This window comes from Onychomys torridus, chromosome 19 (assembly GCF_903995425.1).
Source record: "Onychomys torridus chromosome 19, mOncTor1.1, whole genome shotgun sequence".
In the NCBI taxonomy this organism is placed as follows: domain Eukaryota; kingdom Metazoa; phylum Chordata; class Mammalia; order Rodentia; family Cricetidae; genus Onychomys; species Onychomys torridus.
The window spans coordinates 13,402,573-13,427,271 of record NC_050461.1 but is presented as its reverse complement, the minus strand read 5'-3'; the positions used below and the strand labels follow the sequence as shown (position 1 = coordinate 13,427,271).

General features: G+C 43.7%; 1 protein-coding gene across 1 annotated transcript in view; it reads left to right on the top strand.

Annotated features, from left to right (window-relative positions):
- Nucleotides 1-24,699, top strand: part of LOC118570673 (U1 small nuclear ribonucleoprotein C-like) — an 83,043-nt gene that overhangs the window by 12,480 nt on the left and 45,864 nt on the right. The window contains 2 exon segments of the mRNA XM_036169342.1: nucleotides 461-523; nucleotides 5,895-6,046. Coding sequence (XP_036025235.1) covers nucleotides 461-523; nucleotides 5,895-6,046 — 215 coding nt within the window.

Below are 24,699 nucleotides of genomic sequence, written 5' to 3'. Positions count from 1 at the left end.
CCTAACCAACACTGGGATTCTTGGCCTTAGGGCTTGGTAGCTTCTTCGAATCCTCCATGTGCCAGGACCCATAGTCTCTCATATGTTACTTAAGATTTCAACCTTCCATAGTCATGGCTTTCCACCTCCTCTTTTTTTGTTTGTGTGTGTGTGTGGGGGTCGAGACAGGGTTTCTCTGTAGCTTTGGAAGCTGTTCTCTGTGTAGTTTTGCACCTTTCCTAGAACTCGCTTTGTAGTCCAGGCTGGCTTCAAACTCACAGAGATCCACCTGGCTCTGCCTCCCGAGTGCTGGGATTACAGGCCTGCACCACCACTGCCTGGCCCACCTCCTCTTAACTTCTCGCTCCCTACCCGCTCCTGCTGCTGGCTACCCCTGCTCTACTCAGTTTCTGCTCTGGGTCACTCTCTGAATTCTTTACCTGTATTCTTCATGGTGTAATCACTGTTTTCCCTGGGGCAGCCATCGCCACTCCCTCCTCATCATGCTGCGGCCAGCCTTCTCCATCCGTGACAGAGATCACGAGTAGGCAAGAAAAATCTGTCCACTCAGGGAAGAGCTGTTTATTTGGCCCCATAGGGCAACACCTGCCATCCAGGATAGGAGGCTGTCTCCCAGCTCACTCAAAAACCGAGAATAACAATAATGAGAGAGGAGTGTTTGCTCACGTGTAGCCTACAAACGTGGTGGTTGTAATTAACACCCGAACCAGCACAACGTTCAGTTTTGGGAAGTGTAATCATAGTGGAGCGTAGGTGTGTGTTCCTGCCTAACAACCACACGCATTTTGCTGAGTCACGAAGGGCGTGGCCTTCTTTCTTTGGACCTGGTTGAAGGTGTCTCATTAAGGTCTGGAGCGGCCAGATGTTTGACATGGCTGCAGGTGAGGTCATGTAAAGTTCAGTGAGGCTATGCCTGGAACATCATCTTTTGAATCAGGACTCATCTCTTAAACATCTATGGTTTGTCACAGTGTCTTAGGGTTTCTATTGCTTGGAGGAAACACCATGACCAAAGGCAACTTGGGGAGGAAAGGGTTTGTTTGGCTCCTGCTTCTGTATCACTGTTCATTATCAAGAGCAGTTAGGGCAGGAACTCAAGCAAGGCAGGAATCTGGAGGCAGGAGCTGATGTAGAGATCATGGAGGAATGCTGCTTATTGGCTTGCTCATCATGGCTTGCTCCGTCCACCTTACAGAATCCAGGACCAACTGTTCATGGGTGGCTCCACACAATGGGCTGAACCCTGCCATATCAATTACTAATAAAGAAAATGCTCACCTGGGTGGTGGTGGCGCAGGCCTTTAATCCCAGCACTTGGGAGGCAGAGGCAGGAGTATCTCTGTGAGTTTGAGGCCAGCCTGGTCTACAGAGCGAGATCCAGGAAAGGTGCAAAGCTACACAGAGAGACCCTGTCTCAGAAAAAAAAAGAAAAGAAAAGAAAAGAAAGAAAGGAAGGAAGGAAGGAAGGAAGGAAGGAAGGAAGGAAGGAAGGAAGGAAAAAATGCTCTATAGGCTTGCCTATAGCCCAATCTTATGGAGGCATTTTCTGAATTGGGGTTCCCTCCTCTCAGATGACTCTAGCTGGTGTCAAGTTGACGTAAAGTTAGCCAGCACACATAGTAAAAGGGCATGGTTTAGAAAGCTACTCACTTCATGGCCACAGAGAGAGCCAGGCAAAGAAGATGTTATGTCCCCGAGAAAACATTGCATCTTGGGAGGTTCCTTAAGACCCATATTCTAAAGGAAAAACTCAGGGAGTAAACAGCCTACTAGCTTTAGGAAGTTCCTGAAACTGACAAGATTTACTAGGCTCCTCCCTCCCTAAACTTACATGAGCACTAAGGATTATTGAGAGACACTCTCAGATCAGCTGAGCTGCCTGGAAGAGGCTCAGACTATCTGTGCTTAGAGGAAAAACTGTCCAACGTTGAGCTGCCTGAAAGTAGTAGCATAGTGGTGCAACTCAACCCAAGCAGACACAAGAGGTTACCAAAAAGCAAGAGTTAATACAGGGAAGCACAATAGGTGGTGGTGTTGGGGCAATCAATCAGGGCCGCAGAACAGACTTGGGAGCTGGACTATGACTCCTGAAAGCCAGTTGAAGCAAGTATTTAAAAATATAAATCACACCAGGCAGTGGTGGCACATGCTTTTAATCCCAGCACTCAGGAGGCAGAGCCAGATGGATCTCTGTGAGTTTGAGGCCAGCCTGGTCTATAGAACGAGCTCCAGGACAGGTATCAAAACTACACAGAGAAACCCTGTCCTCGAAAAGCCAAATATATATAAAACATCTATGCTAAGCTACAGTTACGATTTTTCACCAATCAGAATTCAGAGATTAGGGGCTTTCTTTAAGTGTTCCGTCCTTGTCAGGTAACATACAATACAAGCTTTTCAGCCCAACCACTGAGACTCATTTGTGCTTTTTGTTGTTAGGAACAGCCATAATGTTTCTAGAGAACTAAAGATGCATAACAATTATTTCTGTGGTTTAAGGAGGAGATGGGTCAGCTCTTGGAAGGTTCCTGGATCCCCTTAGGGCTTGGGAACCTGAATTTTGTTTCACCATGCAAATAAAATGGAGTCTGAAGTAAAAATGGCAGCTTTTAGGGCAAGGTGTTTATGCCTGCTCCCACCACTAGCTATTGCTCATGTTGGAGTGGGCATTTGGTGATGTAGCTGTCATTGGGACTCTAATGGTGTCCTTAGTTTAGTTTTGGGTATGAGCAGAGAGGCAATGTGATGGGCAGAGGCAAAGGCAAGAGCTAAGGGTGTCACACTGAGAAGATGCAGTGTACATTGAATGTTGGAAAACTGCTTAGATGAAAGACAATGAAGACGAGTGTCGTGCAGAATGCTTACAGGGATCTGGTTGTATTATAATGACCACGGGTTTGGTATTTTGTGCTTTGGAGGTATAAAACCTGTAGATTCATCTATAGAGATTCCTGGCAGAATAGCATATCAGCAATGTGCTGAGGTGCCAGTGCCTGAACTAGCCTTGTGAACACAGAGACAAAGAGATGTTGATTGGTGGAAAGTGAGGGCCAGAGGAGGATTTGGACACTGGCTTGACAGTAAACTCAGCTTTAGAGACCAGGAACAGGAGGAAGAGGGGTGTCTTAGTTAAGGTTCGATTGCTTTGATGAAACACCATGACCAAAAAGCAAGTTGGGGAGGAAAGGGTTTATTAGGTTTACACTTCAGCATTGCTGTTCATCACTGAAGAAAGTCAGGGCAGGAACTTAAACAGGACAGGATCCTGGAGGCAGGAGCTGATGCAGAGGCCATGGAGGGCAGCTGCTTACTGGCTTATTTCCCCTGGCTTGCTCAATCCACCTTCTTATAGAACCCAGGACCAGCAGCCCAGGGATGGCACCACCCATCATGGGCTGGGCGCTCCCTCAACGATCACTAAATGAGAAAATGCCTTACACCTGGGTTTTCATGGAGGCATTTCCTCAACTGAGGCTCCTTCCTCTCTGATGACTCTAGCCTGTGTCAAGTTGACACACAAACCAGCCAGTACAAGGGGATGCAATAATTCTGGCTTGGGTCATGTAGGGTTGGAGATGGTTATGAAACAGCAAATGAAGATTCTCAGTAGACAGTTGTGGAGTTTAACACTCAGGGAGGTAGTGTCTTAATTACTGCTCTATTGCTGTGAAGAGACACTAGTTTCAAGGCAACTCATAAAACAAAGTATTTCATTGGGGGTTTGCTTACAGTTTTAGAGGGTTAGTCCATGATCGTTGTGGAGGGAAGCAGACAGGCATGGCACTAGAGCAGCAGCTGAGAGCTTTACATCCTGATCTGCAGGCAGCAGGCAGAGGCCAGCAGGGGTGGGGTGGGGGTGGGGATGTGGGTGGGGTGGGGATGAAAGGAACAGAGAGAGAGAGAGAGAGAGAGAGAGAGAGAGAGAGAGAGAGAGAGAGAGAGAGAGAATGACTGGCATGGGCTTTTGAAACCTCAGAGCATTCCCATTGACATTCCTCATCCAACAAGGCCATGCCTCCTCATTCACAGAGATAAGCCGCTCTCATTCAAAGCACCACAGATAGTAAATGTGAATATTGAAAGTTGATAGCCACCAGGGTTCAGATGGTAATGAGTGATCTTATCTCAGGTGATTGCTAAAGGAGCAAGGCCTGGGTACATGGAGAAGAGGGCCAACAACCACAATATAGACCACAGGCTAGAACCAGTAGAGACTGAAAGAGGAGAGATATGGAGAAAATACCAGAGAGTGTTGTGGAATGCCCAAATCCACAAAATCCAGCATGAAACTAAGCATAGACCCTTTTTTAAACATATCTTCTATGGGAAATCAGGGTGAGTGAAGAGAAATTAGGAATTAGAGGAGATATACAGGCTTTCCTTGTAATATTCATAAAAGAGGTACGTGTGTGTGTGTGTGTGTGTGTGTGTTTACTTGGGATTTAGGGAAGAAAACAGACAACTTGAGGCAGGCGTTATTTCTATTCCCTTGTCTTAGACATACAGGGACTGTCTATTCAGCTAACATTTATTGGTACTCAATGCATGGAATATCTATTCCAGGCTAGTGGAGGATATACAAGAAGCAGACTCTACATATGTCTTCTGGATCTTGGTAATCCAGCTCAGGAACTGCCAGACATATTGCTGAGTATCAGTGTGTACATAGAAAGTCAGATCTGCAAGGGGTTAGAGAAAAGAGAGGCTAATTTCACTGACATTGTGCAACGGAAAGGCGAGGAGACAGTGCATGGCATCCAGTTCCTTGTGCTAAAATTTTTCAAGATTAGGAGTCTTAGAAAGCTACTCTGAAGACAGAATCTTGGTCTTGTTCTCCAGCACACCCTTGCCTGAATTCAGCAGGATAATCCTGTCTTTTCAAAAGTGCCTCTGGCTCTTCAAATCAATATTCATCCCGAGCAGGAACAATCAGTATTTGTCTTTCATTAGTCACAGATTCAACAGCTCAGAGAGAGAGCGAGCCAGCAATGACTTTTCAATCACTGCTGCACTCACTGGCTTTCCCCGAGAAAGCCTCCAACTTCTTGCAGGAAGAACATGCATTATATTTAGCAACAAGTCCCTCCTTGCCCTGAAGTAAGCCAGAGACAAATGTTGAAAGCTCACCGAAAGCACCGAGAACTTGTGGGGTGTGTTACTTGGCAACTGAGATCTGAGCTGTTAAAATAAGAAATCTGTGTTACTTTACGATTTTTAAAATGCAACGCATGGTATTTTCTTTTCTAGGAGGGAGGAAATAAAACCGCTATGGTTTCAATTTCTCATTGGTAAAGAAATCCCAGACAAGTTAGACCAGCATTGCTCTTTCTATATTGTCCTCTGAAGTGGATATTTGTGCATCTGTGGTCTCCAGGTGATTCAGCAGGACTTGTCAGGGGCCAGGAGATGCCAGGACAAAGCCAAGCAAATATCCAGACTGGAAAGAACATTGTTAGGAAGTGAGGGATGCGGTCTTGGATGTGGTGCACAGTGACATCATGGTGAGGATACAGAGAAACAGTTGCATCTGCTCCCCTTCTAGAAAATTCCTTCCTTTCGAGGCCCAAACCCACTTCTTCCCTTTGTCCTTCATGCCTTTTAACTTGCCGCTGACTCCATACCCAGTGCCTGAGAAAGTATCAGTATGTCATACATACTGATAAAATGTACTTTATGGCACTAACAAGAGTGAATATGCTATGAATAAAGAAGACAAAATATTTGCATAGCCTCCTGGGGAAAGTGGGATGCAGGGTATCTTTTCTATTTGTTTTTTTAATAAGACTTGGTGGAATTTTTATGTTTCTAGATCTCATGAAATTCAAGGGGTACTAGGTGTCCTGAGCATTCTGGATTCCATCAGGTTTCCTTTTCTGTCTCTGCTGTCATGACAGGGTTGCTAGAAAGGCTTGGGATCCTGCAGGCACGTTCCATGGTGGTGAGTCAATAGAAGGGAAATTCCTAGGGTCACATGTTCCCTCCAATCTGGCTGATAACAACTCTGTGCTCCGAGAAGGCTCCTTTTTGAGGGCTGAAGATGGAGAAGGTAAATGACCATGTGGCGACTTTCCTATTACAATGGAAAGCTTTGTTGTTGTGTTCTCCATTGTATCTGCAACTATCAAGGAGTCAGGGGACATACTGGGTAGGGAATAAATGCCTGTTGAATAAATTGCTTACAGAATGTACTATGTATGCACAGTGTAAAAGTGAATTGTTTTGTCTGATATTATAGGAGATTACATTCTGACTCAAGTTACTTGACTATTTTTTCTAGACAAAGATCTCAGAATATGGCCGTTTGTACTTCATAAATTCTGTAACACTGAATGCTTTCTTATCTGTTATCTGTTGGACAAAAATGTTATCTAAGTATTCTTTCATCTAAAAGCTACAGACCCAAGAATGCAGGTTTTCTTATGCTTCTTCCACTTGCAATACTCAGTGGCTCTTACAGAGACACATTTATTGACCCATTGGTTCCTGTGGGGAGAGCTAGCAGACATTCTGAAAGAATTAAATCAGCTTCTCTCTGGTGAAGGGCCAGAGCATCACTAAGTATGGAGAAATGCTAATTGCTGGACTCTGAGAAGTTGTGGTGATTGTCTGTTCAGATAATTAATAAACCCTTCTTAATCACTGTATGGGCATGGGCTAGTGTTATCACAAGTGGAATTTGGGAATGCAGTTGAGAGGACAGACAGAAATCTGTGACTGGTAATTAATTACCAATTATGGGAAATGATGTGGAAGACTGCGCTCTCAGTCACCAGGAAGAAACACTAGCCATGCTGAAGTGGAAGGTGGGGCTTTTGTGATGCGAAGCCAGGCAAAGTCTTCCAGTCCGAATCTCCTCTGGAAGACCAGAGGGGGCCATGTCTGTGCAAGACAAGGGGCAAAGATTTCAAGCAGAGGATAGGGACATGGCACCAACCAGTTAGTCACACAACTCCAGAGCATCTGCACTCACAGAAGAAATGATATGGAATTGAGGATTTGCTTAAAATGATGCAGGAGAGACAGAGGGGTACAGATAAACCAGACTGTTTGTACAATGACTGCTGAAGGGAGGATGGTCTGTAAAGATGAGTTATGCTTTGTTCTCTAGTGTAGGTTTGTAATTTTATATAAGAAAATGCTTAGAAAAGACTTTTTGTTGGCATGGTCTTTGCCTAGTTTCCTAGTTGGGAGCTGTGACCCCTTTTTACCATTTGCTAACTTAGCAATGTTGGAACTGGTGTTCTGAGGAGCACAGCATTTGAAACATGTGGAAGTGAGGCCAGTAGTGCTGATACTCTCAGTACAGAATAATCTCTGAGCTAGAAATGAAGAATTTTGTGTTTGGGGTTTTGATATTTTATTTATTTATATTTTTGAGAGGATCTTGGCTAGGTAGCTCAGTTTTACCTCAAATGCATGATTTTCTTGTCCCATTCCTCTAAGCTCTGGGATTCTAGATTTCATGCATTTTTATGAAATGATAGAAATTGAGTATTTTAAGAAGTATGACCACATTCAATAAGAAAACACTCTCAAAGTATAATTTATATAGAAAAATTCATGTATTGTAAATATATACATTCACAACACCTTGGTGCTCTACCCTGAGCAATAATAGAATATTCAACCTCTTCAGAATTTTCAGTATATCACTTATAGTCAGTTACCTCCATTCCTTGATTTAGAAAACTGCTAAACTGACATTTTTTAAAATTATAGATTACATTTGCCTGTTCTGAAATCATGGCGTTGAGTCCTTTTACTCAAACTATCGATACAGTTTATCCCTGTGGTGTAGTATCCAGTAGCTATCATATTATATAAATAAATGCAACTCATGTATCCATTTGTTGGACATTGGGTTGATTCTGGATTAGGTCTACTGTGAACAAAGAGGCTGTGCACCACATTCATATGCAAGTCTTTTTTTTTGGTACACAAGTGTGTTTTCTCTCAAGTAAATAGCTGGGTAGTACGCTAAGGCTGTTTGGCCTTTGTAGAAACTGCCAAGGTGCTTTTCAAAGTATTGGAACCATATTGTATCCTCATAAGCAGTGCATAAGAGCTATATCTCCACATCCATACATTGAATATGGTATATTTAATTCAGCCATTTTTGAAATTTCAGCCAGTGCAGTGGGTACAAAATAATATCACAACATAGTTTTAACTTACACTTTCCAAACAACTAATGTTGAACACTTGAATGACTGACTATATATTCTAAAAAGTTTATTGAAGTCACTGTGGGTCATATGCCTATGATTCCAGCACAGGGAGATAGCAAGTTCTAGGCCAGCCTGAGCTACAAGGCAAAAACAAAACCAGAAATCTGTGGGAATCTTTTTCCCTCTTATATACGTTTCGTTGTTTGTTGTGTTGAGATGAAAAGTACTTCGTACATTCTGGATGTACTTCTTCATGATGTTCTAAGAGAGTGGAAGGATTTAATTGTTTTTAATGTGATTTTTAATGCTCTTTCCTGCCTTAATCTAATAAAATTTTGCCTACCACATGCAATAACATATTTTTGTATTCTCTATTCCACCACCCTGCTGGCTGTAACTACATAGGAAGTCTGAAGTCAGGGTCTGTAAATTGTCTTTATAAATATGAAAGTCCCTCCCCTAATTCCTCGTGTTTCTATATGCATTTAAGAATCAGCTTGTCACTTTCTTTTTTAAAAAATGGTCTGCCTGGTGTGTAACTTATACCCCATTTTCAAAATTTTCCCCACAATGCCATGGTTTTATGTATGAAAGTTTGGGTGGCTTTTATTAAATTTATACGTGGGTTTTAGGTCTTTTGAGAACATTGTACAAGTACCCTGTTGACATTTTATTTTCCCAGACATAATGTCATGCTTGTAATTCCACCATTCAAAAGGCAGAGACTGCTGAGAGTCCAAGGCTACATGATGAGTTTGTCTCAAAACAAACAAACCAATGTTCAATTTTGTCTTCAGAAGGAAATTTGTGATTGTTATATTGAGATTAGAGAATATGCTCACAAATCCAATTATATTGCTACCATCTTCATGAATGAATGCTTACCTGTACCCCAGACTAAACTGAGTCTCTTACAGCTGGCGACAAGGTGCCCAGATATGAAGTCACATGAATTAAGCTCGGCCATGCACACAGCGCTTCCTGCTCTCCTGACCACTCCTGTCCTCCTAGAACTTCAGGTGGCTCTAGAGTCTTGCACTGCTCCCAAGTGGGAACAAAACAGTCTGAGAGGGATTCCAAGCCTGGACAGTTGGGAAGAAGGAGGGAGAGCCCTTTGCAGGATGGTCCAGAGCACGCACCTCTACAGTTCCTGGAGCCTTTTTTTGCATATGTATGCAAATGTAGCCTTTTATTTTTAATTTGGCATAACATGAATTGGGAAAAGGGAGTGTTGGCATAAAATAGATGAATAGGCATGTTGAGATGGATCAATGGGCAAAGGCATTGTTGCCGAAATGGCCCACCTAACTTCAATCTCCAGGACCTACATGGTGGAAAAAGAGAGGCAACTCCTGCAAGTTGTCCTTTGACCTCCACACATGCACCATGGCATGCTCTCCACCCCTGAAAGTAAATAAATGTAATGCACTGTATCTTCTAAAAATGAAAAATAAGACAGGTATCTACTGTGTGCCTGCCAGGGGCTTACACATCTGATTTCTTTTCATCTCTGCTATAAACCCATGATTGTACAGCAGGACTTCTGAGATAAGAATTATTATCTTCCCTCTTGCAAGTGAAAACTAAGCTTTAAAGAGATTATATAAAGCACTAAAGGTTTTTAAGTGTCTGGCTCTTAAACTCTTCGTCCTCCATAGAGCAAAGTGTCTAGATGAGAAACCAGTGAATGTTCAAAAGGAATGTGAAGAAGAGCATAGGATGCCAGAGAATGTGGGGCATTCAGAACTCACTCTTGGGTGTCTGGATTTGCTTGGCTTTTCTTTTCTCTTCTCATCTTCAAGGGGCCTGGCAGGTTACAGATGGAACCATACTTCCAGTTTATGGCTAGGGTGTTTGCATCGATCTCATGTTTCTTTTCAGTGACTATACAAAAGTCAAATCTTGTTCCTAAAGTGCTTGGCCATGCTAGACCCATGGTAGATGCTGAGGAGGAAGTTATAACACAAGTCCCGTCCTCAGGAAGCTTTGTCTTTAGATATGGGACAAAATGGATACCCAGGGAGGTCACCCAAGGTACTTACTGGCAACACACAGGTAGTGCCATATGGACACTCAGAAAATCATGTAACAGGAACTGGAGGGCACTGAGAATGTGAGTGAGTACCTGGACTTTGACTGGTAGGGAGGGTTCAGGTAGGTGAGTGGTTGTATTTCTTGACAGGAAATGATGTAATGGGGGTAAAAATGTATGTCCTTTGCCTGAACAAGCAAAGAAGGGCACATGGCTGGAGAACAGCCCGACCTGTGTAGCTGAGCCTAAGGTCTGGAGATCTAAAGCATAATTGAGCACCACTGACCATCTTTGAGATTCTGGCCACTTAACTAAACAACACACACACACACACACACACACACACACACACACACTCTTATACACACATGAACATTATACCATTTCTCATGTGATGATCAACATCACTGTTGTGGCAGAGAAGACCTGTGGTGCCCACAGAGGCTTCCTAGTGAGACTTTCCTCAAGGTCAGAGAAGCTGAGCTAGCTCTACTCAGCATAGCTGCATAATAGGATGATTTGGCCAGGGTCGTGTTTATCATGTGTTTGGAAGAGTCTACACTTGGCTATATGATGTGCTTTGATCTTGCAACGAGGTGGTCTTTTGCCTCTCCCCTTGGCATATTATAAAAAGCTCTGGGCAGGTGGGTATTGACCCATGGCCCTCCCAAAGCTGTACTATGTCTCTGTCTTTCTTATCATCTCTTTCTATATTTCTACCTCATATTTCCTCATTCCTCTGTCCTCCATCCAAGAACCCTTCAAAAGATGGGAGCAAGTTGGAGCTGGACTTTGTCAGGCTCCCACAAATAGCCAGGGAGACAGAGCATGAAAACGTTACTGTGCCATCTTTACAAGGCAAACATGGATTCAAGTTCCTGCTGCAGTCAGTAGTAAAGGTGCGCGTGTCTGGAGATTCCACTTTCTTTTTTTGTCCTGTAACCATCCTTGCTTTCCCCCTATGTCTTCCTTAGCAAGGTTAACCCTTTCATTTGGCCCTTGTCCCTTCTACATTCCTTCTGGTTTGTTACTGGAGTTTGTAACAGATCTTCTGCCTTTCATTCTATCAAATTTTTGCCTTTGAGGGAAGAGGTGAATACATCTTCCTATCTCACACTGTTACTATTGTAGAGATAAAGGGCTTTGCTTTTTCCTCTCTACTTAAATTGAGAAAGAACTCTTTGCTTAAGATTTGTTTTTCATAGTGCTAGGCTGGTAGAATAGCAAGTAACACATCAGGGTATGAGTATATGTGGTCTTTAGCCTGAGAATCTGGAAATCTTAACTCAAATTGTGCCATCTATTAAAACAAACGCTTACTCCTCATTATTAAATAACATACTTCAAATGGGAAAACCAACCCAAAGGGGAAGAAAAGAATCACAAAAGGAACAATGCTAAGGAAGATTGTCTTATTTTATAACACAGATCATGACCTTATCCATCCATCCATATCTATCCATCTATCCATCTATCTATCTATCTATCTCATTTATTTATTTATAGATAGCATCTGTTTTTGGGTTGCTATTGCTGTGAAGAGACAACATGACTAAGGCAACTTACACAAGAAAGCATTTAATTGGGAGCTTGCTTACAGTCTCAGAGGATTAGACTATGATCATCGTGGTGGGGAGCATGGGGGCAGGCAGGCATGATGCTGGAGCAGTAGCAGAGAGCTTACATCTGATCTGCAAGATGGAAGCTGAGAGAGAGAGGGAGAGAGAGTGTAAGAACCTGACATAGGCTTTTGAAACTTTAAACCCCACCCCCAGTGACACACCTCCTCCAGAAAGTCCACACCTCCTAATCTTTCCTAAACAGTTCCACCAATTGGGGACCAAACATTCAAATACATGCACCTATGGGGGCTATTCTCATTCCAACCACCACAGGGTCTTACCAGCCAGCTTAGTCTAACCTTGACCATACAATCCTCCTGCCTTAGCTTCTAGAGTGCTGGGATTACTGGCATGTGCCACCACCCCTGGTATTGCTTTAAAATGAAACAAACAAACAAAAAAGGTAAGTTCCAGTGCTTTATTAAAAAACCCGTGGTAGCCAGGCATGGTGGTACATGCCTTTGATCCCAGCATTTGGGGAGCAGAGACAGGAGGATCTCTGTGAGTTTGAGGCCAGCCTGGTCTACATAGCAGGACAGTCAGAACTACACAGAGAGATCCTGTCTCAAAAAGCTAAAATAGACAACTAAGCAAGGCCATGGCACATAGTGAGCACAGACACACCATTTGGGGGGTGGGTGGGGCACTACAGGGGTGCACAGCCAGCAGCTGAGTGGCAAAGACACTGAGGCTCTGCTCTGCCCTCTCGCCACCTGCCTGCACCTCCGCATTCACCTTCCGATCATTTGAGATACATCGCGGACGTGGTGAAACGAAGCACCCAGGGAGAAAGCTACACATGCTGCGCATGGAGGAGAGCCTGAGCACTCTCTGCATTTTTATGAGCTGCCAAGCTTGGCCGATGGCTGGTGTTTACAGTAATAGAGGAATGTGATTTTAATATTTAGCTCATGCTGCCGGAATAGGCACTTAAATAAGAGAAGTGCAGGCTGTGTCAAATTTTGCACATACATGCACAGACAGACAGACAGACACACACACACACACACACACACACACGGGGTGGGGGTGGGGGAGGGACTATAAATACTCTTAATGTCTCCCAGTTTAAATGATTGAGAGTACTGAATTCAGTGCAAAGAACAACGCATATCTGTCGAGCAGAAGGAGAGTGTCTAAAGGATGGCAGTGTTTACAGCTACAAAGGATACCCAGTGTGCACGGGCCATTTGTGGACACTGATGGAGATGGAAGCACTCGGACAGCTGCAGCATCAAAGCATCCCAGTGGCCTAGATTCAGCCATAGATCATGAACTGCTCGGGCCCGTGTGGCTAGCTCTGTACCACCAGTCTGCCTGCAGTTCCTTCGGCTGCCTGGCAAACAGCGCTGACCCATTTCACCATGACAACCTGCGCTGCTCCTCCTCAAGGCTGTGAGTGGGGAAACACTCCCTGTCAGCATTTTGAAGATTCCAAAATTAAGTTTACACAGAGTTTTTAAAAATGTATGTTTGGAAAATCCAACTAAAACAGCTATTCTTTGACAGTGTTGGAGGAGCTGGAGAAGGCTGAGAACAAGCGAGTATTAGTCTTTTCCAAGTTCTGTGCTATCAGCAAAAATGACCCATTTCTTGTCTTGCCCAGCCAATGGTGTCATGATAAGCATGCTCTGAACCAAAATGAAATGGTAGTTCTCTCTTTGAGAACGCACAGGCTAAAAGGCTAAGGGACTGTGTCCCCTGCTACACGTATTCTGATCTTTTAAAACAGAAAATATAGAATCAAATAATTTCACAATAAGTAAATGGAAATGTTTAAAGTGGATTTATTACAGCCTTGGCTCAGTCTTAATGTGTGCAGAATTGAGTTTCACTGGAGTACTGGAATAGTGTGCCCCTTGGGGGGGGAAATGGGTCTGTGCTTTGGTAAAGGAATTCCATTTAGGGAAAGCAATTTAGGAAAATCAGGCCCTGGTATGTGCATGTGATCACATTAAAATGCAACCTCTGCTTGTCTGATGGAAACCACAGCTCAGAAGTGAACGCATTTGCAGGCCTTTATGCTGAATGCTACACACCACTCTGGGCATCATTTTCTGTGGTTTAGTTAGTTCTGGAAGTTAAATCTGAAAACCTCTTGAACCTTTCTGTTTCCACCACAGAGAAAGAAGTCACAACAGGCTAAAGAATGGCTCAGGGGTTTATTACCAATGGTGTATCTTAGCTCTGGGCCAGAAGAGTATTTACCCAGAGATAATAGATTAATGCAAGAGTGTTGTTTGTTTTGGTAATGGTCTCACTTTGTAGTTTAGGGGTCCTAGTTAAGCTTTTTGTTTTGTTTTTGTCAACTTGATGCAAGATAAGGGTTTCCTGGAAAAAGGAAGCCTTATCTGAGGAAAATGCATTCATCAGACTGTCCTCTGGGCAAGTCTATGGGGACATTTTCCTGATTAGTGATTGATTTGAGAGGACCTTACTTATGGTAGGCAGTGCCACCCCTGAGCAAGCGGTCCTAGGTTGTATGAATAACAAGCCAGGCAAGCCTCTGAGAGTAAGCCAGCAAGCACTGTTTCTCCATGGCTTCTGTTTGAGTTCCTGAGCCACTGACTCCCGCCATGTGAGACTCGGGGGCAGGACGCGTAAGCTAAATAAATCATTTCTTCCCTGAGTCGCTTTCAGTTGAGGTGTTTGATTACAGCCACCAAGTGGGGACCAGGTCAGCCTTGCATATGCTGCATAGGCCAGGCCCTTTCACTTTGGGGGGTGTGGGTTGAAAAAAGCAATAGTTTAGGAATCAACGCCAGGCAATGTGTGGAAACCTACAAGTAAAACAATAGCACAGCTTGGAAAAACAGACCATTTGTTTATTTCTTCAGCAGCAGAGATTTCAGCTCCCTCTTGTTATCTCTTATTCAGCATTGTCTTCAGATCCTGAAAAGGTTTTCTACAGCTTTTCTTTCTTCCTGCAGCCTTCCATCCCAATCCCCACCTCTCAAGGTCACCTAGGACCAATCTCTACCTCATGTCCAAAAACTGACTTCCTGTTGGAGAAACTTCTAGCTCTGTGTTCAGCTGTGTGCCTGCTGTTTTTCGCCCCCCCAGGGGCTCACTGTCAGTCAATGGCTTACTAGGTTATCTAAGTGCTTGATATCTTGTTGCCAATTGATTGGGATTTCAAAAACAATAAACATGGAAATCCATCTCAAAACATCTGAATGTGAAACTGCATCACAAATATAGATGTCCTTTTTTTTCATGACAAAAAATGAAATTATAAACGGGAGAACCATACACTCTCACATACTTGTCTTCTGTCTTCCTGATCTAATTACAAACAGTGCCCCCTTTGGGTCCTCATTTCAGTGGTAAATTGCATGTCTTCCTAATCATCGGTTCAGGACCATCTCCTCTGGTGTCTGCAGTTCAGTTGGCTTGTGATTCCGTTTTCTCAGAGTGGGCTCTGTTTAGGAAACTGAGCTACCGCCAGAAGCTCAGCCAATTTCCCATGTATGATGAAGGTCGAAGTGAATTGATCATAGGAGTGAATTGAGGATATCACAGCTCAAACTGGAAAGTAGCAAAGGCTCAGATTGCTGCCTTGTTCTCTCCAGAGTAATTTTCTGTACTCTGCTGTCATCAGCTCTGTGCTTCCCTCCAGATTCATCATCCTGTATCTTCTTCCCCAGGGGACACACACACACAAACATGCTCTCTGATCCTGTCCTGGCTCCAACATACAAATAATTAACAAGAGCTTAAAATTTAGGTTTGTGTTTTTTTCCTTTCTTTTTTATTTATTTCTTTTCCTTCTCCTTCTCCTCCTCCTTCTTTTTTAAATAGTTATTTGCAAATTTAAAAGGCAAGAGGAATGGCAGGACAAAGATAAGACTTTCTGGTTGATTTTTTTCCATGCATATCCCTAAAATCGCTTGAAGTTCCAAACTATGGTCACACCAAGGACTCTAGTCAAAGTCAGTAGGTCACCATACAAAAGCCCTCTGAGAGGGCCTGGTAGGGGATGGCAGAAAAAGGAGGGAGAAATGAGAAGGCGGTGTTGAAAGGATTCAGAATGCACTATGGATGTGCATTAAATTGTCAAAGAACAAATTTATTCAATAAAAAAGGAAGAAAAATAACATTCTACCATTGCATATTTGGAAAACAAGAAATATTCATGGTCGTTTCAATGCTAGGTCTTTTGATAGAAAAGGACAATGTGTGTAGGCCACTTAGGTCATTTCCTTAATTGAGTGTCTTCCAATGGCAATCTAATTGCATGATAATTACTTTTATTGTATGAGGAATAAAGCCTCGTGATATGAATAAATTCCTTTGGAATTTATTATCTCCTATAGAAATTTTCAAAAATACGGAATAGGTTATTTTCTCAGATCACTCAAGATCTTTCTGATAAGTGTGATCATTTAAATCACCACTTATTTATCAACTTTTGTGGTTTGCTTTGTGAAGATACTCGGTGACTGGTGTGAACATTTGTCTCTGGGCAGGTTTTTATATTTCCAGGTTTAGAGTTCTGCACAGCTGTAATGGAGTTTACTGTCTAGACATGCACTATCTTGTGGACTGAATCATCTTTGTGATTTGTCCATGGTTGCACTCAAGCTTAGAACTAACTGTAAGGCATTTAGTGATGCAAATGACCAGTTGGTTTTGGAAATACCAACGCATCCACTGATGGGAAAGAATCACTAGTCTTGACCTGCAAAACTGTGGAGTTAGCTTGAGAAGTTTTACATTTTCCCTGCTGCTAGAGATTAACCGTAGGGCCTTGAGCACCTGTCCTCTGAATTAGATAACTTTTGACTCTTATTATTTTCAGACAGGGTCTCACTAAGTTGCCTGGGCTGGACTTGAAGTCACTCTGTAGCCCAGGCAGGCCTCAAACTTGTGGTATTTCTTCCTCAGTCTCCAAGTAGGTGGGATGACAAGCCTATGTCACCAGACCCAGGTGAGAATATTTAGTATTCGTGCAGACAGGATTCATGTGAGTACTGTGTTTAGGTAAAAGTTGTTATCTTAGGGTTTCTATTGCTATGGTAAGACACCACAACCAAAAGCAACCTGGGAAGAAAAGGATTTAGTTAGCTTACACATCCTGATCATGGTCCATCACAAAGGGAAGTCAGGGTAGAAACTCAAGGCAGGAACCTGGAGGCAGGAACTGAAACAGAAGCCATGGAGGAATGCTGCTTGCTGGCTTGCTACAGCTGCTTTCTTGTGTGACATAGGAGCACCTCCCTAAGGGTGACACTATCCAGAGTGGCCCAGGACTTCCACATCAATGATCAATTAAGAAAATGCACCTACAGTCTTGTCTATAGGTCACTTGATGCCTCCCCTTCCCAGATGACACCCCAGCTTGCCTCAACTTTACAAATCCTAACCAGGACGGTTGTCTTGTTTCATTTGCAATTTTCATAAGAAATAGCTTTGCTGCATGTGTTATTCATATCCTACAGGGTTATCTTAGTGATAGATATATATAAATTTAATTGTTCTTCCAGTAGAGTCTCATGTAGCTGAATCAATTGAATATATATCATTCCCCAAAAAGCATTGTTCCAGTTCTGTTCTCTACAGGTGTGACTTCTGCCTCTTAGTCTAGTTCAGGCAGTGATGATATGACATTTCTGTGAGACAGACACACGCTTCAGAAATCTGAAGGGTTTCTGACTATAGTTAGGATAGTTTCCAGTGTCGTGGGCAAGGGCAAATCTATCAGAGATTTGAGAAGAGCTTGGCAACCAGTGTAGACTCTAAAGAACACAGGGGAGGAGGGCCCCCTTCAGAGCTAACTGGATGGGGAGAGGCAGCAGAGGAGAAAGGATGATAAACGAGCTGGTTGCTGTGCTGTTTACCGCTGGAAAGGTCACTGTCATGACAGAACCCAGGCTTAGTTTTCAGAGCTTTATTAGGAGGGGGAGGGAGAGAAGAGAGGGAGGAGAGGCAGGCCTGGAGAGAGAAAGATGGGTGGGGGATGGGGGTGTGCGGGAGAGAGAGGAGCAGAGAGAGAGGGGGGTGGGGGGGTCTGCATCCAGCTTTGTTTGTTTGTTTGTTTGTTTGTTTGTTTGTTTGTTTTTTTGAGACAGGGTTTCTCTGTAGCTTTTGGAGCCTGTCCTTGGACTAGCTCTGTAGTCCAGGCTGGCCTCGAACTCACAGAGATCCACCTGCTTCTGCCTCCCGAGTGCTGGGATTACAGGCATGTGCCACCACCACCCGGCTGCATCCAGTTTTTAAGGTGCAATTGTGTACATAGTCGCCAGAGCCCCCCCCCCCCCCCCCCCCGATGACATAAGACACAAGACACTCCCGCACCCCTCTACCCCATACCCCCCACTCCCGCCCCTCCCCCCCAACTCCAGAGTTGTGCATGTGCGACCACGGAGGCAGAGCGAGGGCAGAATCGCAACAAGAGGGAGCCAGGCCAGTTGGGAAGGTGTGACAATATAAGAACTGCAGAGGTGAGTGTGATGAGCGACGGCAGCATACTGCTGGGAGGAGGGGAGGGGAGAGGAGGGGAGGGGAGAGGAGGGGAGGGGAGAGGAGGGGAGGGGAGAGGAGGGGAGGGGAGAGGAGGGGAGGGGAGAGGAGGGGAGAGGAGAGGAGGGGAGAGGAGAGGAGGGGAGCGTCATGACTTGGGAGTGTTAGTTTCAATTTTCCCCATCAGCCCTGCTTTCGCTGAGCTCTCCCAAACATTTAGCAGCCAGTTACAGTCCATTAGTTTTGCCTTTGCGTGGAAACACAATGACATTGGCTCAGTCAGTCACTGGAAGGCTGTGTGCACACCGGCAATGACTCTTACAATCCTCCATCCCATGGACTTGTAGCTTGTATTCCTCACGAGCTGAGAGCCTATAGATGCCATTGCTCACCTTTCATAAGCCCCCCCCCCCCAACCTATGAGGTGTTTCTGGTTTGATAACGGGGAAACTGTGGCACAAAGAATTGAAGTAAATATGGGTGAGGCAGTTGCTCCAAGCAATTTTCTTAAGGAAAAGGTGGGTCACTGTAGCTTTGGTGGCAGTTCTAGCACAGGGAGAACGTGTGGTGAACAGGCTAATTGGAAATAATTAAGGCCGAGCTATGGTGGAAGATGAGGCTGGCCCTTAATTGCTGAAGCTGGTGTAGATAGTTTAGGAAATTTAGGACAGTGACATTGAATTGTTGTCATGAGTTACGTGGGGGGTATTTTTGTCTTTCTGTCCAAGTTGAGAAAGGGAATAGGCTTGTTTAGTCTTCACTTTGTGTTGGGTGGATTCTGACTACCTACTTGTAAAGGGCTTTCTATTTAATAAGGATAATCCCCAACTCAATGCTGGGAAGAGAACAAGATGCTGGCGAGAACACAGAAGTTTGGGTGCTAATAATTATGGCAATGCTACAGAACATAGGTCACCATGGATGATGTGCTAATTGGTGCTTATATGAAAACAATTATCATGAATGCATAGGCCATGCCTTGTAGGTGTGTGTCTTTCTAGAAATATAGAACTTAAGAGTATGCATGTATTGGTGCAGAATCAGAACAGGAGAGAGAAAGAAAATAAGGGATTTTATCTAAAAGCAGAATACTTGGAGAATTAAAATTTAAAATGCATTTTTTCTTCCCCACTCAAATAACCTGAATCAGGCTTGCTCTTCAGGCATCTGAAATGGGAGTCACGCCTTTGAGCTCTGTGCTAGCATGGGTTCTTGTTTGTGGAGAGTTTGTGGAGAGATTGCTGTATTGTAACGTTGTGATCTCCTCCATCACAAACAACAGGAACTAGCGGGTTTGAAAGCTAACAGGAGGCAGGGGGAGGGAAATGGTCATGCCTCTTCGTTTTGACCCGGCTCTTTCAGAAATTTGATATAGAATATCTCCCTGTATCTGGAGGAGGGAAGAAAGAAACCGCACAGGCATTCTGTACACAATGCTGAAATAAAACCTTCTATTGTCCACCAAGACAATAGCACTAGTCTATAATAATGTAGTACAATCAGAGCACAGATGACATAAGCCTGCAATGAATCTTTGTTCCGGTGTAGTCTTCCGTATCAACCGTGGACACTCCCTAGGGCCAAGAGAACAGTCTTTTCCCCATTTCCCATAACTCACTACTGCTTCCCTCTGCTCGCCATAGAGAGAGTTGAGTTGTGTAATTAACCTCCCCTTTGGGAAGGCTAACCATGTTTGACAGCATAGGAACTGTCCTAAATCTTGGCTGGAGACTCACACAAAGCCCAAACTGTTTGTGTTCATATACAAAATTAGTTAGCTTCATTTCAGTTTCCAAGCTTGCATGGAGTAGGTACTTTGCTGTGAAGACACATGGGTACAGTGAGAAGCAAGGTGCTCAAGACTTCATTTTCTATGGAAAGAGATAGCCTTTGTATTTTTTACCCTTTGGTTTTTTGAGCTGGGATCCTATGTCACCTAAGCAGGCCTTAAGCTTGCTAAGGAGCTGAAGATTGCCTTGAATTCCTGATTCTCCTGATTCTGCTTTTTAAGTAATAGACTGAGGTTACAGGACTGTGGCATCACACCCAGCCTGAGATAAGATCTTTTTATGGAAATCATAGTATGAAAAAAAAAATATTACTAAATCAGAGCAAAATGTCAAAGACTGTGGGATAGTCAGAAGCACTCCCAAGAGTGCAACTCCACCTGGACTGGGTGACAACCGGCCTCAGCAGTAATCTTGCTGAAAGCCATGAGATCAGCTTCTCCTCTGGCATCAAAAACAATTCATTCACAGGAACATCATGACCAGGAAACCAGTGTTTGAGGTGGGGGGAAAAGATCTCTCACATGGAAATGTTCACTAATGCTGATTCACCTGTTGTTAAGAGTAGAGGATAAAGCAACACAGAGAACAAAAACTTGTCATTTTAGCATCTACAGACCATAGCACAGGTCACCGTACAGTCGGTGACATGTAATGGCCACTGGAAGCTTGGGACTCCTCTGCTGTCATCTGAACTATAGTAAGTAGATTCCTCATATGTTATCTTGTTTTGAAATAAGTCACTTATGTAAATATTTTCTCTTGGCAAGACTTGAAATACATTGGGGGACAGGGTGTCTTTCTCACTCTATTTTCTATTTTCTCATATGTGTGTATGGGAAAATAGAACATATATAGTGTGTGTGTATGTGTGTGTAGAGCATGAGCTAGATGCCTAATCTGTATCATCTGGGATGGGACACATACATGGACCAATGACTATTTGAAGGCATGAAAACAGGGTAATCAGGCAGAGTTAGAGGTGTAAGTGATAGAATAAGCTTTTTTGTATAGACACACCTTTTTGGTCTTAGGGCATTTAGTAGAAACCAGACTGATGTGATGGGACATGCTAGGGAGGTTTCTGAGGATGAGATCTCCAGGCATGAAAGTTGGGTACAAAGGCCCCTGGGCAGGTATGTGTCTAGTGTTTTGGCAGCTTGGAGCTAGTGTGTTCTCAGGCTCAAAAGTACCAAGAGATGAGCTCAGAGAGGTGAAGAGGCCAGCTAGTGCATTGATGATGGCGCTTTCCTTAAGGTTGTAGTTAGAGTTTTCCTGCCTGGCCCACAGTCAGGACAAATCTCTCTCACCCGCCAGGCCCATAGACTCTCAGAACCAACCAAGTAAACACACAGAAACTTACATTGTTTAGAAACTGTATGGCCGTGGCAGGCTTCTTGTTATCTAGTTATTCCATCTTAAATTAACCCGTTTCTATTAATCTATACTTTGCCAGTTGGTTTGTGGCTTACCTGTACCTTTAAATCTTCATTGTCATGGCGGTAGCTGGCAGTGTCTCTTTCTCCCCAGCCTTCTACCTCCCAGAATTCTCTTCTTTCTTGTCCCACCTATACTTCCTGCCTGGCCACTGGCCAATCAGAATTTTATTTACACAGAGTGATATCCACAGCATAAGGTGATGGCTGAGGAGTTGAGGTTGGAAATGATTTTGGACAAATTTTAAAATACTCTTGAGGGTCACCAAGAAAATTTATGTTTTAGGTACAAATTAGTGTTTGTATTTTAAGATATTTAATCACCAGGAAAGATGATTAAGAGAATTTTTAAAAATCCATTAAATACTTAGAGAAGACTGTGTTACTTCATATGAAATTCCACTTAGACTAAAGAATCAATGTGTTTTTTTCTTGAAGCACTTAAGCTAATTCACAGTCAATGTAATTGATCATGTAATCATACTGATTTAGTAATTAAGACTTCTGGGGAAACTGGACTCTATTCAGCTCTTCTATCTCAGAGGGAAATGTATTTCACTGTCTCCATCACGTGAGTCTACTATATTTGGTCCATGAACAACTTTAGTAGATCTTCCAGGAGAAATACATTTTTTTTTTTCTGAGAGAAACTCCCCAAGCACTGGCTAAGATATGAAGGAAAGGTGGTGGTGGGGGGGATTGATAAGATGGTATGATATTCCATCAACTTATAGTTTAAAAAATTAGCCCACCCTTCATCTCCAAAAAATTCACATATAAACTAGCTTCTAACTACTCATATCCGGTGCCCATTAAGAATTTTCTGTTGACAAAAATGCTTTCCTGTGCTTCTTCTTGGCTACTTTCTTGTGCAATGTTCCAAAGCCTTAATTTGTTGGAGACACAGTAAATGATCAAACTTCAGATAATTACAGAAAGGACTTCTACAAGGAGACCCATGTAGAATACCATTGTCAGAGTCCAGCAGTCTGGGATCATGATCTTCTGTTCTGCTATTTCCTGTGGCTTTCAGATGCCAGGGTTTGGTCCTAGTGAGAAGTTATCTTTCTCATGAGGACACTGGGAATGAGATCAATGTACATCGATTCCTGTGGCGTTTTTGAGGCCTTTATAGAATAGTGGCAGATGCCATGCTGAAGCCTATACTATTAATATGGCTTTGTGGACCATATGACCATGTTGTAAACCATAAGACTTGCCTAAGTGTCATGCTAGGAACTTCACAGGCCAGCTAAGATAGAAGGCAAGATGGCTGGGGGTGCCTTGAGGAAGCATAGAAGTTGTGGTCCCAGACTCCAGTTCTCCTGGTCTTATATTCAGCTGAGGCTGTTGCAATTTTTGTTGATTGGGATGTTTATTTTATCCCTAGGAAAATACAGTGTCTGTAGAAGTAAGGGATTAATTAATATTTGTTTGTTGGTTTTGGTTTCTGTTTGCTTCAGACAATGATGGTGGATGCTTCAGTTGCTCTCAGAAACTGGATTAAGGATTTAGATGGTGTCTGTGCATGCCAGACAAAGCTTTAGCAAGCCTTTCATCTGCAGAATGGCAACCTTCTTCCTGGGGTATAAGCACAGGAGCCTGCCAGGCTGTCCTCCATTCTGTCCCAGCCCCCTCTGATGGCATGCTTTGTAAACGGACACCTATAGAGGTTACTTCCATTGCTGTATCTTCCTGCCAACAGCAAACCCACTTTCCATGCTTGCAAAATGGGGCTCAGTACCAACAAAGGAGGATGAAGGATATCTGCAGTCATCTTTCAGCCATATCTGAAGAGCCATAAGCTAGATAGGAGAAGTAACGGATGAGACTTCCCCATTCCTGCGAGGAGATGTGAGCCGATTGTACGATTCTGCGCCACCCACTTCCGGCTCCAATGGTCTTGTCTTTCTGCTGAAGGCCTTCCTTTCACTCTCTCTCCCTGTCCTCTCACCTCCATCATGCAAGAGGTGCACATACCATTGAGCACCAAATGCCATTCTTATGACCCATGGACTTTTATTTGTGGTGTCTAAGAGGTTCCGGATGAGGTCAGGCTAGACAGTGTGCCAAGGTATACTATCATCAGTCATTAGAGCATCAAGCAGTGAAAAGCAGTATTGCATAAGATCAGTGATAATTGGACCCTGTGATAATAACAAGCTTCATGTGGAGGTACCGATCCAGGCTACACTCTAGGTAAGATATGAACATGGATGGAGAGGGACTTCAGTGCATCTCTTGCTGGGAAACACACTGAACAGAGGTGAAGAGATGTGCATTTAAAAGCAGGGGTGCTGTCTTCCCACTTGGGACTTCAGAGTAGCCTTGAAGCTGGCAAGAGCCCTGGTATTTGAGAAGCCCCTTGACCATATCCCGCTGTTCAACTTCAGAGGAGGGTGGGGGACTCCTTAAATGGCCTCTGACGTCCTTGGAGGTGCTGGATTTTTTTTTCTTTTTTTTTGGCCAGGTAGCACTCCTAAAACAGCTGTACTCCTATCCTTTACCACACATCACGGCCCTGCTTCTGTTTCTTACCATGCATAGCAGCATGGGAGATGGTGGCAAGGGGGAGGGGAGGAGCCGCTCAGACTGCTTTTTGAAATCATTAGATCCTGACACTTGTTGTTTTCCGTGGGAACAACTAGATCACCTCACTGGGAGGGGCGGAGGCAGCCACTCGGCTCAGGAGCAGGGTCCGCTGCTGCAGGTGTTCCTGCGGAGCCTTAGACTTTACCTGGGGTAGGGGTGGAGGGGGGGAGGGCTCCCAAGAGCACGTTCTCTGTCCATGGAAACTTTCTCATATTGGGTAACTACCAAGAGTTATCTGATTTCACCTGCATAATGGTTCTGCAATGTGGCTATTATTAGCTGTATTTTATATGTTAGGAAACTGAGATGTATAGTGATTAAATATCTTACCCATGATCGCATAGCGAGTAAGTGGAAGAACTGGTTTGCAAAGGGAGAGCTTCTTCTGCCCTGTTCTTTCCAGTGTGTAGAGTACCTCTCGGTTCAGGCTTCCTTGAGGGAAAATGGCAGAACCATTTAGTAAGTCAGCAGTTCCAAATTTGGATGAAGAAAGAGCATAATCCCTGTGCACCCCATCTGGATAGACTTATGTGATGAGAACTAAATGCTCTTTAATTCTTTTCCCACTCCTCCCCTCAAAGACCTCTAAGTGGGTCCATG